At 39.6% G+C, this 15358-nt stretch overlaps 1 protein-coding gene across 1 annotated transcript in view; it reads right to left on the reverse strand.

Moving 5' to 3' along the window:
- Positions 1-15358, reverse strand: part of trdn (triadin) — a 426623-nt gene that overhangs the window by 333732 nt on the left and 77533 nt on the right. Inside the window, exons 4-5 of the mRNA XM_060854831.1 lie at positions 10089-10118; positions 2972-3001 (exon numbers count right to left, since the gene is read on the reverse strand). Coding sequence (XP_060710814.1) covers positions 2972-3001; positions 10089-10118 — 60 coding nt within the window. The remainder of the gene's footprint in view (positions 1-2971; positions 3002-10088; positions 10119-15358) is intronic.

Genomic DNA, 15358 nt, shown 5'->3' on the forward strand with positions numbered 1-15358 from the left:
ATCCTCAGAGATAAAACATGCAAAATAAAGCATTATGGAGAGAAGCAAGTCACCAATGTCTAAATTATAAGAAATAGAAAAATTGAGTAACTAAATTTATAGCAATACAATCTCCAAAGATTTTAAATAAACTCTTTAATAAACTCAAATAAACTCCCTCCAACTGTAGGGTTTTTAACCTGAACAATAGCAAACAAAAACCTCTTCCACTGATCTTAAGTATGCAACTTACACAATCCCCAAGTTAGAAAGCATCTCTCAATTATCAAGAATTTGACATGAAAGCATACAATTTGAACCTTATACCTTCCACTTTACAGGAACAAAATAAACTGAATGATGGTCAGTAAGCTCAATGAGAGTCAATTTCAAGGACCAATGTCTTTCAACAAAAGGACACATATTAGTTATCTAAGATGATAATGTAACAACCCATTTATCAGGCATCCTTGGGACACAAAGCAGATGTGAGGAATCTAGCTTCCATTACGAGAGATGGAAATAGCAAAGTGTGTTGCATGTGCTGTGATGACAACAATGACCCTTACTTCGACTGGGTCCAAGGACTGACTTAGTTTACAGTGTTAGAGGAAAACTACGAGGGAGTTGTAAGTTTTTGCTTGATAGCAACGAAATACACATTTTATTCACAAGTTAAATAGTACTTCTAAGATTATTGAGAGATCTTTTGATATAAATCTTCAATTCTAAAGATACTAAGATATTCTATCTTTCCCCACCTAAATTATGCATCATCCGGTTAGATGGAGTTTCGTGCAGTCTTCAGCATTAACCCCTTCAGAATTATTAGCTTGTACAAAGTAGGGTTTCAGATTCTTTGGCAATCAATACAACCTAAGCAATGGACACCTCCTTCTTCAGTTCTGAACATAGACTGTGGTATGAGTCAACCTTGAACACTTTAAACATTCTTCCAAAACAAAATGTGGATCAATTTATGTAATGAGTATAAAATGTGAACCTGGTGTTGATGTTGTGGAAAACATTTCTGTTCGTCAGTTGCTATGCAATACATGTATGAAAACACAACTGGTTCATTCATTAATTAATGGATGTTGATGTTGCTTTCTTAGATCAGCATATATTACACACCCTTATGTGCTCTGTACAGAATGGTGGTGAGTTGCCTGTATTGTAGGTGCAGTCACAGTACTATTCAAGAGGAATTCCAGAATTTTAACCCAGTGGAAGTGAAGGAATACCAATATAGTTCCAAGTCAGGGCATCTGCTCCCCTTGTCCTTCTAAACGGTTGAGCTGGTGGATCTGGGGGCTACTATATAAGGAGACTTGATAAGTCTGCTCACTTTGTGTGTTGGATCTGTCTTAATCTTACATCATCTATTTTGGTAGCACAACCTTCTTGAGTCCTTGCAGTGACTTGTAAGGTAGGTATAGTCCTTAGCATGTATCTCTGAGCTGAAAAACTGAAACCATCTACTGACTACCACCCTAAACATGCATTTACCATCTGAAGAAATGGGGTGCTGAGAAACTATAAAAAGGCCATGTGGCAAGAAAAAAATTGAATCACCTTATACCTTTATACCCTGCATTGACTTACCTGTGAGGCAAATAGAATATAAAAGCAGGGAAGTGTTGCTGCAACCAAACAAGGCATCAGTGAGACTGTACCTGGAGTATTGTATATAGCTTTGGTCCTGTTACTTGAGGAGAGACGTAACTGCTTTGGAGACAATTCAGAGGAGGTTCATTAGAATGATTCCAGAAGTGACGGGTTTGTCTCATGAAGAGGGATTAAGCAGTTTAGGCCTATACTCTTTCAAGTTTTTAAAAGGATAAGTGCAGATCTAATCAAGATATGTATTGACAAAATAGATGTGGAGATGATGTTTCTTCTTCTGGGACAATCTAGATTGAGAGGTCATAGTTTTAGGATAAGGGGTAGTAATTTTAAAACAGAGATGAGAAGAAATTACTTCTCTCAAGGGTTTGTGAATCTGTGGAATTCACTATTCCAGGGTAAGCTGGATGCCGGGCCATTGAGCAGGTTTGAGGAGGAGACAGACAGCTTTTTAATTAGTAATGACTTATGGAGAGTGAAAAGGAAACTGGAGTTGAGGCTGAGATTGTCCACTTGAATGGAGCAGCATGCTTGAGGGGCTGAATTACCTACTCTGCTCTTAGATCTTATGTTCTTACATAAATCACTCCATCTGATTTCTTTTTTCAATAGTTGAGCTGTTTTGATAGTGTAACATGCTAGTAGCTCACTCAATCAACATTAATAATGTCTAATTTCAGACAAACCTCAAACCTCCTGATTGGCATGTGTGTTCAGTTCAGAATACAGTTTCTTTTCAAAACGCACAGAAAATGTATTGGTCTAGAAGGCTTTTAATGTAAAAGTCAACCATTTAAAAGAGAGCTGAAAATGTGTTGCTGGAAAAGCGCAGCAGGTCAGGCAGCATCCAAGGAACAGGAGATTCGACATTTTGGGCATAAGCCCGAAGAAGGGCTTATGCCCGAAACGTAGAATCTCCTGTTCCTTGGATGCTGCCTGACCTGCTGCGCTTTTCCAGCAACACATTTTCAGCTCTGATCTCCAGCATCTGCAGACCTCACTTTTTCCTCGACCATTTAAAAGAGAGGCAGATACACAAAGTAAAGATATACAGTGAATGACCATTTTAGAAAGAGTCCCACATTTTGCGCGAAAATTTGGAGATGGATAAGACAGCACTTTTCTTTATAACTGAATGTACTTATATACACTTTTTGAAATGTTGGTACGCAGGTTGAAAATGTTACCTTTGTTCTGTTCCATCCAGGTCCAGCCAGGTCAATGAATACTGATTATGGGCCTTAGGACATACTTATCAATTGCATCAGGTCAATTGATGACTGACTGAAGTCAGCTACTTTAACCCAGTCCAGAAACTAAGCTTTCAACAAACACAATAAAATATTTCCTCACTGAAAATACCAACCTTTTCGTTTAGCTGGGGGGCGAAGAACTCCTATAATGGGTGACATAAAAAGAAAAAGCTAAGTATCAGTCACACTTCAATTTTAAGGTTTATAATTAAACATTTCCATATAACACAATTACGTCAAGAAGTCAGGAGAGTATTGTTTTTAAAATAGTCTTTATTCATTTAGTAACTTTTTAACCTGGAAACTGGATGTCACACTCAGAGATAATTGAGGTGCAAGAAAACTTTGGAGGAAACAATGAGGCTACCTACTTAAGGATCTCATCCCGCCACACAACCAGGATTTAACCAGAAGTGAGAGAGACTTATACCATGTGGCCAATCCATTGAGATTCCCTGTGTGACCTGGTGGTGGGTGAGTGTCACACGTTTATAAGACACAAGGTCCATCAAAGGGATACTACACTCCCATCACCAACACCAACTCCACCAATATGTTACCCCAATCCCAAGTCCTCATTTATCATGGGCTGTCAACTCTCAACATTCTCATGCTAGCCTGGCAACCAGCAAGTCCCTCAAAAGCTCACAATGTGATCCAATGTAGCTTGTCCCTGATCATACAAGTGTGGCACCAGTAGTGGACTCTGCTCCAAGTGGCACTGCTGGTGTTGAAGGTAGGCTAATCATGGATTGACCAGTAGCTGTCTGAGGTACGATTTCCTTTCCCTGAGGATTGGAAATTCTGCTACGGCCTTTTGAGGGTGAATTAGCTACTAAATGGCTACAGGTCAATCATTTCCCTCCTTGACCAACAGCTCCCCCCTGCCCCACCACAACCCCCAATTTTATCAGAGGAGTGGAGACCATGATCTAAAATCTAGCTGAGGGGAATGATTAATGACGTTTACAATCTCCAAAGATTGATTACTTTTTTTAATAAACTCCATGCAGTTAGATAGAGTTTATCCACAACAATATCAATTTCTTTTGCATGTCATAAACTGACACAATCTCCAAGGCTGAGTGAGCTTCTTTCAGATTTTAGGGAACTGACAGCAAGGAGTAGAAATGAGGCTTCATTGCCCTTTTTTTCCCCACATATGAAATAAACACAATGAGAGCCACTTTTAGGGAAACCAAAGTACAGAATCACGGAAAACACCAAGTCTGTGGGGAAGGGGGAGCTTTCACTATTTGACTTTATTTGAGAGATGTAAGGACCCAGTAATGGAAAAGCCTGTAACTAGGGTCTCCAGCATGCCCAGTACATAAATATGCTGCTTGCAAACTAGTCTGATTGGCAGGATTAACTTTCAATCAAGTGGAAAACTCTGAAGATCAGATTGCAGTATCATGTAAGTTGGAACCATAACTGGGGTGAAGGGGTCAATCTAAATTCCAGCATGAGGAGCTGTAGTCCTGACCATAATGAGATTCCGACCAAAGCAGGAGTGGTGGATTTCAGTTAGACTTCCGTGAGCAGGAGCTTGGGTTGGATGAATGAGATCATTTGACAAAGAAGCGGAAGGCATTAGCCCATTGAATGAGAACTTGGCCAATCTGCTAACAGAAACATAGGAACAGGAGTATGGCATTCAGCTGCTCAAACCTGCATTGTCACACAATAAGATCATGGCTGATTTGTTGCCTAACTCCATAGTTCTGCCTTAGGCCCGTACCCCTTGATACCCTACCTCAATAAAACATTGTCTATCCAGATTTCAATTTAACAATTGAATTAGCATTGACCATCATTTGAAGAAAAGTTCCAAACCTCCACTATTCAATTCCAGTTTCCTGCCTTTTCCTCATAACCCTTCGTTCCTTGACTGATTAAAACTCTATCTCAACCTTGAACAAACTTAATGACCCAACTTTGACAACCTTCTGAGGTAAAGAGTTCCATGGATTCACTTCCCTCTAAAAGAAAAATAATCTCCATTTTTCTTCCTTAAACAGGCACCCCTTTACTCTGAGATTATACCGTATGAATCTAGACACTCCCACAAGACCTTCTGCTTCTACCCTGTCAAATACCCTAAGAATCTTATATATTTCAATAAGGTCTCTTCTCATTCTTCAAAACTCCAATAAGTATAGGTCGAGCCGATGCAACCTTGCCTCATAAGAAAATTTCTTCGTACCTATGGTATAAACCCCACAAATATTCTCTGGACTACTTCTAAAGCCACTTTATCTTTTCTTAGTGAAGGGAACCAAAACTGTTCATAATATTTGAGGTGTGATCTAACTAGTGTCTTGGTCAGATGTTTTGGGCAGAAAAGGTTATAGAAACATAGAATCATAGCATGGTTAGGGAACAGGAGGAGACCATTCTGCCAGCTTTCTGCAAGACGAACTTAGTAAGACTCACTTCCCTATACTTTCCACACTGCCTTGCAACCTTTTCTCTGCAGGTGTTTATCTAATTTTCTTCTTCTTTATCATGGAATGACAGCATTACTGTTTTGCTAATGTTTCAAACTAAACCTGGCTCCAGAGTGAATCTCAAGCTGAAATCCTCCAGGTTTTCAGAGCTATATTCTAGCAAGATATTCTTAATCATTTGGGATGCCTCTGATGTTGGCTAAGAGGATGCTGAATGTCACGGTTTTGCCCATTCTAGTTTGGTGTAACTTGCTGTCTTACAGTGGGTGGAGCCATTGTCATTGGACTAATAATCCAGAACTGAAAATGTGTTGCTGGAAAAGCGCAGCAGGTCAGGCAGCATCCAAGGAGCAGGAGAATCGACATTTCGGGCATGAACCCTGCCTCAGGAATCCCTGAGGAAGGGCTCATGCCCAAAACATCGATTCTCCTGCTCCTTAGATGCTGCCTGACCTGCTGCGCTTTTCCAGCAACAGATTTTCAGCTCTGATTTCCAGCATCTGCAGTCCTCACTTTCTCCTAATAATCCAGAACCCCAGGCTAATGTTCTAGGGACATAGGTTCAAATCCCACCATGGCAGATGGTGAAATTTGAATTCAATAAAATTTGGAAGCAATGTTAATTGTTGTAAAAATCTATTTGGTTCACAAATGTCTTTTAGGGAAGGAAAATCTGCCATCCCCACCTGGTTTGGCCTATATGTGACTCCAGACCTACAGCAATGTGGTTGACTCTATCCTCTGGGAAATTAGGGAGGGGTAATGAATACTGACCTAATCAGAAATGCCATATCCCATGATCAAATATATAGTAAGATAAAACATACATTTTAATATGTAAGAATTGCCAACAAGGAACAAAGAACAAAGAAAATTTACAGCCGCAACAGGCCCTTCGGCCCTCCAAGCCTGAGCCGATCCAAATCCACTGTCTCAACCTCTCGCCCAATTCTTAAGCATCTGTATCCCTCTGCTCCCCCCCCACTCATGCATCAGTCCAGACACACCTTAAATGAGTCTACCATGCCTGCCTCTACTACCTCTGCTGGCAATATGTTCTAGGTATCTACCACCCACTGTGTAAAGTACTCTCCACATGTATCCCCCTTAAACTTTTCACCTCTCACCTTGAACACATGACCCCTCATTACCGAATCCCTCAATCTGGGACAAAGCTTATCTCTATCCACCCTGTCTATACCCATGATTTTGTAGAACTCAATCAGGTCTCCCCCATCTCCTTTTTCCGAATGAAAACAATTGCAACCTACTCAACCTCTCTTCATAGCAAGCACCTTCCCTATCAGGTAACATCCTCGTAAACCTTCTCTGCACCCTCTCCACATCCTTTTGGTAATGTGGTGACCAGAACTGTACACAGTATTCTAAATGTGGTCAAACCAAAGTCTTGTACAATTTTAACATGACCTGCCAGTTCTTACACTCAATACCCCGTCCGATGAAGGCAAGCATTCCATATGTGTTCTTGACCACTCTATCCACCTGTACAGCCACCTTCTGTGTACAATGCACTTGAACTCGCAGATCTCTCTGCTTATCAACTTCTTTCAAGTCTCTTCCATTTACAGTATAGTTCACTCTAGAATTAGACTTCCCAAAATGCATCACCTCACATTTGCCTGATTGAACTCCATCTACCACTTCTCCACACAACTCTTCAGTCTATCTTTTCCCCTGTATTTTTGACAGCCCCCTATGCTTTCTGCTACTCCACCAACCTTCATGTCATCTGTAAATGTACTGATCAAACCAATAATGCCTTCTTCCAGATCATCTATGTATATCACAAACTACAGTGTCCCCAGCACTGATCCCTCTGGAACGTCACTGGTCACCTTTCTCCATTTCAAGAAACTCCCTTCAACTACTACTCTCTGTCTCCTGTTGCTCAACCAGTTCTTTATCCACCTTGATAGAACACCCTGCACACCATGTGACTTCACTTTCTCCCTTAGTTCGCCATGGGAAACCTTAGCAAACGCCTTACTAAAGTCCATGTATATGATATCTACAGCCCTTCCTTCATCTATTAACTTGGTCACTTCCTCAAATAATTCCATTAAATTGGTCAGGCACAATCTTCCCCACACAAAACCATGTTGCCTATCACTGAAAAGCCCATTCTTTTCCAGATATAAATAGATTTTATCCCTCATTACCTTCTCTAGCAACTTTCCCACCACTAATGTCAGGCTCACTGGTCTGTAGTTACCTGGAATATCCCTACTGCCCTTTTTGTACAGGGGGACAACATTAGCAATCCTCCAGTCCTCTGGCACTTCACCTGTGTTTAAGGATGCTACAAGGATATCGGTCAGGGCCCGAGCTATTTCCTCTCTCTCTTTGCAAGCTGCACTGAGGGAAGGATCAACCTTACTGATAATGGAACAATTTTTCCATACTGAACAGCCATAATCAGCTGCCAAATTCAACAGGGAAAGAGCAGTTTTGCACATGCCCCAACTCCAATCCCTTAGATCTGTGTCCTCCTGTCTCTTTTTTTGAATTACATCTATTTTACATTGTTTTTCTTTGTTCTTCCATGGGGTGGGACATGGAAATTGAGGTTCACATTGTCATCAGAGCAAGTTAGAACAGAGGCTTGGATGGGGGGAGATTACATGCTTCACTGTGTGAGCAATAGTGGTAGGCCTTATTGTGAAATCAAAGGCCTTTGCGTGAGGGATTGGGGGAATGGGGGAGTTCAGTGCCCTTTTCAGGGAAGTCAGTCAAAGGTTCAGGGGAATTTTGATCGGAGACTTTCAGGAAAATTGGAACCAGCAGCCATTTTCCCAGTAATGTGAGGAATCCAGCCCCTACTTCTCTAGTCCCAAGAATGGAGGTGACATGGATATGAATTACTAATGACTTCCCACGGGGGGTGGGGGGGGGCAGTTTGTGGATGGCTCCACAGCCCAAAATGGGGACCCACCAGAATAATGCACAATCACAACCTGAACATTGCCTTTCCAATTCCTGAGATTCGAGAAATGGGTGTGTGTTTGACTTATGATGAGAGAGTGTAAAAATCGGGCTTATTGTGTCTGAGGTTTAGACAAATGAAAGTCAATCTCTTTGAAAGATTCTGATTGGATTTCATACAGAGGCAATGTTTCTGGAGAGCTTCAAATGCAGTAATGAAGGAAATTACTTCAATCAGTCTTGCTAACATTTGGAATTCTCTATTTTAGAGGGTTATGAGTACTACATCATTGGGTGTAAATGAAAGCTTTTATTTTCAAACAATCAAAGGATCAAAGGAATAGGCAGATAAATGGAGCTGATACCCAAATTCAACCATGTGCATGTTGAAGAATGGAACATGTCTAATTGACCATGTGACCTGATCATACTTCTATTTCTTGCATTCTTATGATTGTAAGTAACTGCCTGCTTGGCTCCAACAAAAAAAAGTAAATTTCTGATATTTATCCAAAGGTGTACCAAAATGGAAGTGACTTTGCAAGTTGTTTCATTGCCTCACCAACGTTACCCTTCTAACAGGGTCAGTAGTGTGAGTGTTTTTTCTTAATTGCACACCTACCATAAAATAATTGACTGACCTGACAACATTGATTTCTTAGTTCAGCCATCATCACTAAACCCTGTCCAAGTAGCGACATCATTCACTTACATCCTCAAGTAAGGATTTGTCATTGCCATCAAAATCACACGCAATATAACTTATCCCAATGCTGAAAGTAGGGATTTTTATTCCATAAGGATGGTTTCATAACACAATACTGAACTCAATTCACATTTATTCCCTGCAGCAATGACTACTTCTGTTGAGAGCTTTCTTCTTTCCTGAAACATTTTTGACATTACTACTATTTTGAATGTCAGCCAATATGTAGCTACTAAAGGCATTTTTGTTCTGAAATGCAAAATAATGTATTTTAGTTTACTTTTTTTCAAATGTGTTTGAAATAATTTATTTAACTCTTCTGAACTACATAATATTTAGATATAAACAATACTTATCAATAGTATCATAAGTATCATAAGATTTAAAAACATATCTGGAACAGATTCCATTATGATGTTGCTGCTAGTGAGCCAATGAATAATGTACAATGGAGATCAATGTCCTGCTGGGATAAAATGACAGCCAACATAGATCAAACATAGGATCAAAATACTTTAACATTTTACTATCAAAATGGCCTCAATTGATATAACTGTGTAAAAAAATGTCAATTTTCTTTACACACAATGGATTATTCCAGACTGAATCTGTCTTAATTGTCATATTTCTAGCCAGCTAAGTCACAAAACTGCTCCATGCTCTCGATCATTAGATTACTAATATCACCATCTTCCTGTAGTACAACAGTTTTATTCATTTTCAGTTTCAATGTACAATGCATTAGGAAATCTGTACAGTACCAGTTTTGAATATAAATAATGATAGCTTGGAGATTCTCATTGTACTGAGCTTTTCTACTATCCATGTGTTTGAGAGCAGTACATTTGGATTGTGCAGTTCCACATATTGAGGTTTATGTATGCTGTACAATTATGCATTAGCCTTTTTTAAAGTAATTATTGCCAACAAAAGGCATTTAAGCCTTAAGTGTACCATAAAGACCACATATCATATAATCAGTGTTCTGTTATTCTTTCTTGAAAGCCAGCTGTATGGACAAAAGTTTTAATTTTATGTGGCAAGATGAGGCAATTTGTTTTAATTTTTTCTTCACACCTTGTAATTGTGACATGTGTGCACATAAACAGTTTTATTCAGTATATCACCCACCTTTCTTTTTTGAGTGAGGTTCAATTTCAGCTAAATCAGAGAAGAAACACAAAATGAGATGCAGTAGTCATCTGATATCAATGGACACAGGCTATATTAAAGTGTGGAAACTCTACACGTATCAATTATCATCTGATTAAAATAAAAAGTTAAATGTTAGCAATTGCCTTGAAACAAAGATTATGATTTCAAGCCAGAACTGCATTTTTTTTGTACTTCACACAACTTCTACAGAAAGCATGCAACACAAATACAGTTCATAGCTCAGTCTCCTGAGAAAAGAATAAATCAAAGTAATTGAAAAAAATCATAATGCATCATGTGCACTTTAGATTATTTCACATCAACAAGAATTCAATTATTTGTTATGGTATTAAATTTTTGCAAACAGTTAGAAAAACGAAAATGAATTTTGTTTTGCTCAGTGTTTAAGAATAAATTTGTATTGAAAACAGAAAATAGAAAGGCCTTGTGTTAAAGAAATGTGCTTGGAAATGTTCTGTCTTTTCTTCAGTTATCATTTGAAAAGCTTGGGCAATGGACTTATTTTGAATTAGCCCATATGAGGAAAATACTGCAGTGGTTTGCCATTCCCAGCTACACAATGGCTGCCCCCAGTCATGGTATCCTACATCACGCAAATTGAAAGGGTGTACAGATTGATGCAAAATATGTCTGACCACATTCAGAATACTCCTTCCATTGCCAATAAGCTCTGTATCGGACTCAAATCAGTATTCTTGGCCCAGATTTAAGGATGCTACTACTGTTGCAGGATCTGCATAGAAATGTTCTATTATTCCAATATATGCATAAACCACATATTAGAACTACAACCAAGCATGTAATATTATAGCTATCAGGCTATGCCTTTCACATGAAATTGGAGCAGTTTCTTACGCCTAATTAAATAAAAGCAGCAGTATAACTTGTGTGTCTCATTCTGACCAACTTCCCAGTATTCTGAAGATGCAAAGTGTGATATCAGCTCTAGTTGGTAGAATTACAACATCTGGACTTCACACCAGGTGAGTATAACTGCATTGTAAGGCAATGTCTCGATTGTTCATGCCATTCCATAGAAACTGCTATGTGAATTCTTGAATGTGCCTCAAAAACAAAAATGAATGTAAGGGGAGCTGATGTTCCTGTCTGCACTCCCATACAATGAGAGGTTAGTGGGGAGTGCAGTAGCATGTAATACAACTTGTTAATAGCCTTATCTGAATAAAAGAGTGTTATAGGTTAAATTAGAGTTACAGAGAGGGAGTAGAGCATAAGCAACCTGAGAAAGATAAGAAAGCTGGCACCTGAAAGATGTACTGTCTTTCTTCAGAACTGGGTTGTGTCGATGTGCTCCAAATGTGTAATTTTAGGAGAGTTAAATGAGGAGCGTTACCATGGATACATAGTGGAAAAGTACTGAGAAAACAAGATGAAGTCACCCTGAATCAGAGACGAGAGAGCTCCTTTCCCAATCATGTTATGCAAAATAGTCAGCCTACAGCTCAGGAAAAATCTGGTTTAAATCAGATTTCAGACAAAGTAATATTCAATAGTATGACAGAGCCACTTCACATAGTGACCAAAAGTAGGTGTGTTATGTTAAGGTTTAAAAATAATACCCAAATCTCTGAGGGTGATATTTCTAATTAGGAACTACCTAAGTTGAGAACATGACTGATTTGATTGTGATTCTACCTGTGTGTATAATCTTATCAGCATTCATTAAACATGCAATTTAGTTTGTTTCCACAGTCTGCACCTTGCCTAAGAACAAAGTTGACGTCTGAAACAGTCGCAGTCCCATATGGGCATTCTTTGTGCTTATATATACATAGAGTTTTTTTGTCTTACATTTTGACGTGAAGTGCAGCATGTACTATAACATGGGGTCTCCTTCCTCCAAAGGTAGTACCTGCAGGTCAACAACAGCTAAACAGCACCAATGTACTTTACCTTAATGATTTGAGAATGCTGTCTAACTACAATTTACTGATCTTAACCTGAGAATTTGATAGTTTCTAATGAGAACAGTACAAGTGCATTGTTATGATCATGGAGTCACAGAGATGAACAGCATGGAAAGAGACCCTTCGGTCCAACTAATCCACACCAACCAGATATCCTAAAGATGGTGGTATGTGTATGGAATGAACTACCAGAGAAAGTGGTGGAGGCTGGTACAATTACAACATTCAAAAGGCATCTAGGTGGGTACACGAATAGGAATGATTTCGAGGGATATGCCCAAGTGCTGGCAAATGGTAAAAAAAATTGTCGATTTTCAACCTTTATCATTTTGGACCTCTCATTGAATAAAATAGTTTTTTTTAGATAAGGTCACTGATCTAAATGGTCTCAGTAATCATCTAACAATAATTTGAGCTAGTTCATGAAACCATCAATAAAAAAGACACAATCACAACTGAAATTAGTATGTCATCACAATGGCTGACACCAGTCATTCTGATTGTATCTCCTATTTGATTTCTACATTTTTGAAAACTTCACAGATTGAGATGGGAGCTGCCTGCAGAATATTGGAGGGGGGACTGCAAACAGTGAGGCTAGACATAGGTATATACAAATGAACCATTTTTCAGGCAATAGGAAGAACAGAGAAAAATGATGGATTCATTGGATGACTTGCTCAGCGATGACAAGCTCTATCTCTGCTTGTTTTTCTTTTCTTTTAATATCTGACAGGAAAATGCCATGTAAAAAATAAGTCAGAAAAGGATCAATTTACTGAGAACTTAAAAATACCTACAAAATTTCTGATGGCAGAGCAAGCAAACCATTAATTAAACAATCATGGCCTCAAGATAAATCGAATTAATCAAAGTCTCCAAAGACTTTACTCTAACTGCACATTCTACATCACTTTTTAAATACATTTTTAAACTTTACCTGTGTCTATGCAAGGGGCCTAACAGGAAAGGCAGATGAACTCAGGGCATGGTTAGGAACATGGGACTGGGATAGCATAGCAATTACGGAAATGTGGCTCAGGGATGGGCTGGACTGGCAGCTTCATGTTCCAGGATACAAATGCTACAGGAAGGATAGAAAGGGAGGCAAGACAGGAGGCAGAGTAGCATTTTTGATAAGGGATAGCATAAGCTGTGCTGAGGGAGGATATTCCCGGAAATACATCCAGGGAAGTTATTTGGGTGGAACTGAGAAATAAGAAAGGGATGATCATCTTACTGGGAATGTATTATTGACCCCCAATAGTCAGAGGGAAATTGAGAAACAAACTTGTGAGGAGATCTCAGCTATCTGTAAGAATAATAGGGTAGGTTTGGTAGGGGATTTTAACTTTCCAAACATCGACTGGGACTGCCATAGTGTTAAAAGTTTAGATGGAGAGGAATTTCTTAAGTGTGTACAAGACAATTTTCTGATTCAGTATGTGGATGTACCTACTAGAGAAGATGCAAAACTGGATCTACTCTTGGGAACTAAGGCAGGACAGGTGACTGAGGTGTCATTGGGGGAGCACTTTGGGGCCAGCGACCATAATTCTATTCATTTTAAAATAGTGATGGAAAAGGATAGATCAGATCTAAAACTTGAAATCCTAAATTGGAGAAAGGCTAATTTTGACAGTATTAGGCAAGTACTTTCGTTCGCTGATTGGAGGCAAATGTTTGCAGGTAAAGGGATGGCTGGAAAATGGGAAGCCTTTAGAAATGAGATAACAAGAATCCAGAGAAAGTATATTCCTGTCAGGATGAAAGGGAAGGCTGGTAGGTATAGGGAATGCTGGATGACTAAAGAAATTGAGGGTTTGGTTAAGAAAAAGAAGGAAGTATATGTCAGGTATAGACAGGATAGATCGAGTGAATCCTTAGAGGAGTATAAAGAAAGTAGGAATATACTTAAGAGGGAAATCAGGAGGGCAAAATGGGGACATGAGATAGCTTTGGCAAATAGAATTAAGGAGAATCCAATGGGTTTTTACAAATATATTAAGGACAAAAGGGTAACTAGGGAGGGAATAGGGCCACTCAAAGATCAGCAAGGCGGCCTTTGTGTGGAGCCACAGAAAATGGGGGAGATACTAAATGAATATTTTGCATCTGTATTTACTGTGGAAAAGGATATGGAAGATATAGAGTGTAGGGAAATAGATGATGACATCTTGCAAAATGTCCAGATTACAGAGGAGGAAATGCTGGATGTCTTGAAATGTTTAAAAGTGGATAAATCCCCAGGACCTGATCAGGTGTACCCTAGAACTCTGTGGGAAACTAGAGATGTGATTGCTGGGCCTCTTGCTGAGATACTTGTATCATCAATAGTCATGGGTGAGGTGCCGGAAGACTGGAGGTTGGCAAACATGGTGCCACTGTTTAAGAAGGGCGGTAAAGACAAGCCAGGAAACAATAGACCAGTGAGCCAGATCTCGGTGGTGGACACATTGTTGGAGGGAATCCTGAGGGACAGGATATACATGTATTTGAAAGGCAAGGACTGATTCGGGATAGTTAACATGGCTTTGTGCGTGGGAAATCATGTCTCACAAACTTGATTGAGTTTTCTGAAGAAGTAACAAAGAGGATTGATGAGGGCAGAGCAGTAGATGTGATCTTTATGGACTGCAGTAAGGCGTTTGACAAGGTTCGCCATGGGAGACTGATTAGCAAGGTTAGATCTCATGGAATACAGGGAGAACTAGCCACTTGGATGCAGAACTGGCTCAAAGGTAGAAGACAGAGGGTGGTGGTGGAGGGTTGTTTTTCAGACTGGAGGCCTGTGACCAGTGGAGTGCTACAAGATTCGGTGCTGGGCCCTCTACTTTTTGTCATTTACATAAATGATTTGGATGCGAGCATAAGAGGTCCAGTTAGTAAGTTTGCAGATGACACCAAAATTGGAGGTGTAGTGGACAACAAAGAGGGTTACCTCAGATTACAACAGAATGTGGACTGGATGGGCCAATGGCTGTGAAGTGGCAAATGGAATTTAATTCAGATAAATGAGAGGTGCTGCATTTTGGGAAAGCAAATCTTAGCAGGACTTATATGTTTAATGGTAGGTTCCTTGGGAGTGTTGCTGAACAAAGAGACCTTGGAGTGCAGGTTCATAGCTCCTTGAAAGTGGAATTGCAGGTAGATAGGATAGTGAAGAAGGCGTTTGGTATGCTTTCCTTTATTGGTCAGAGTACTGAGTACAGGAGTTGGGAGGTCATGTTGCGGCTGTACAGGACATTGGTTAGGCCACTGTTGGAATATTGCATGCAATTCTGCTCTCTTTCCTAT

The sequence above is a fragment of the Hemiscyllium ocellatum genome, chromosome 3, assembly GCF_020745735.1.
Source record: "Hemiscyllium ocellatum isolate sHemOce1 chromosome 3, sHemOce1.pat.X.cur, whole genome shotgun sequence".
In the NCBI taxonomy this organism is placed as follows: Eukaryota; Metazoa; Chordata; class Chondrichthyes; order Orectolobiformes; family Hemiscylliidae; genus Hemiscyllium; species Hemiscyllium ocellatum.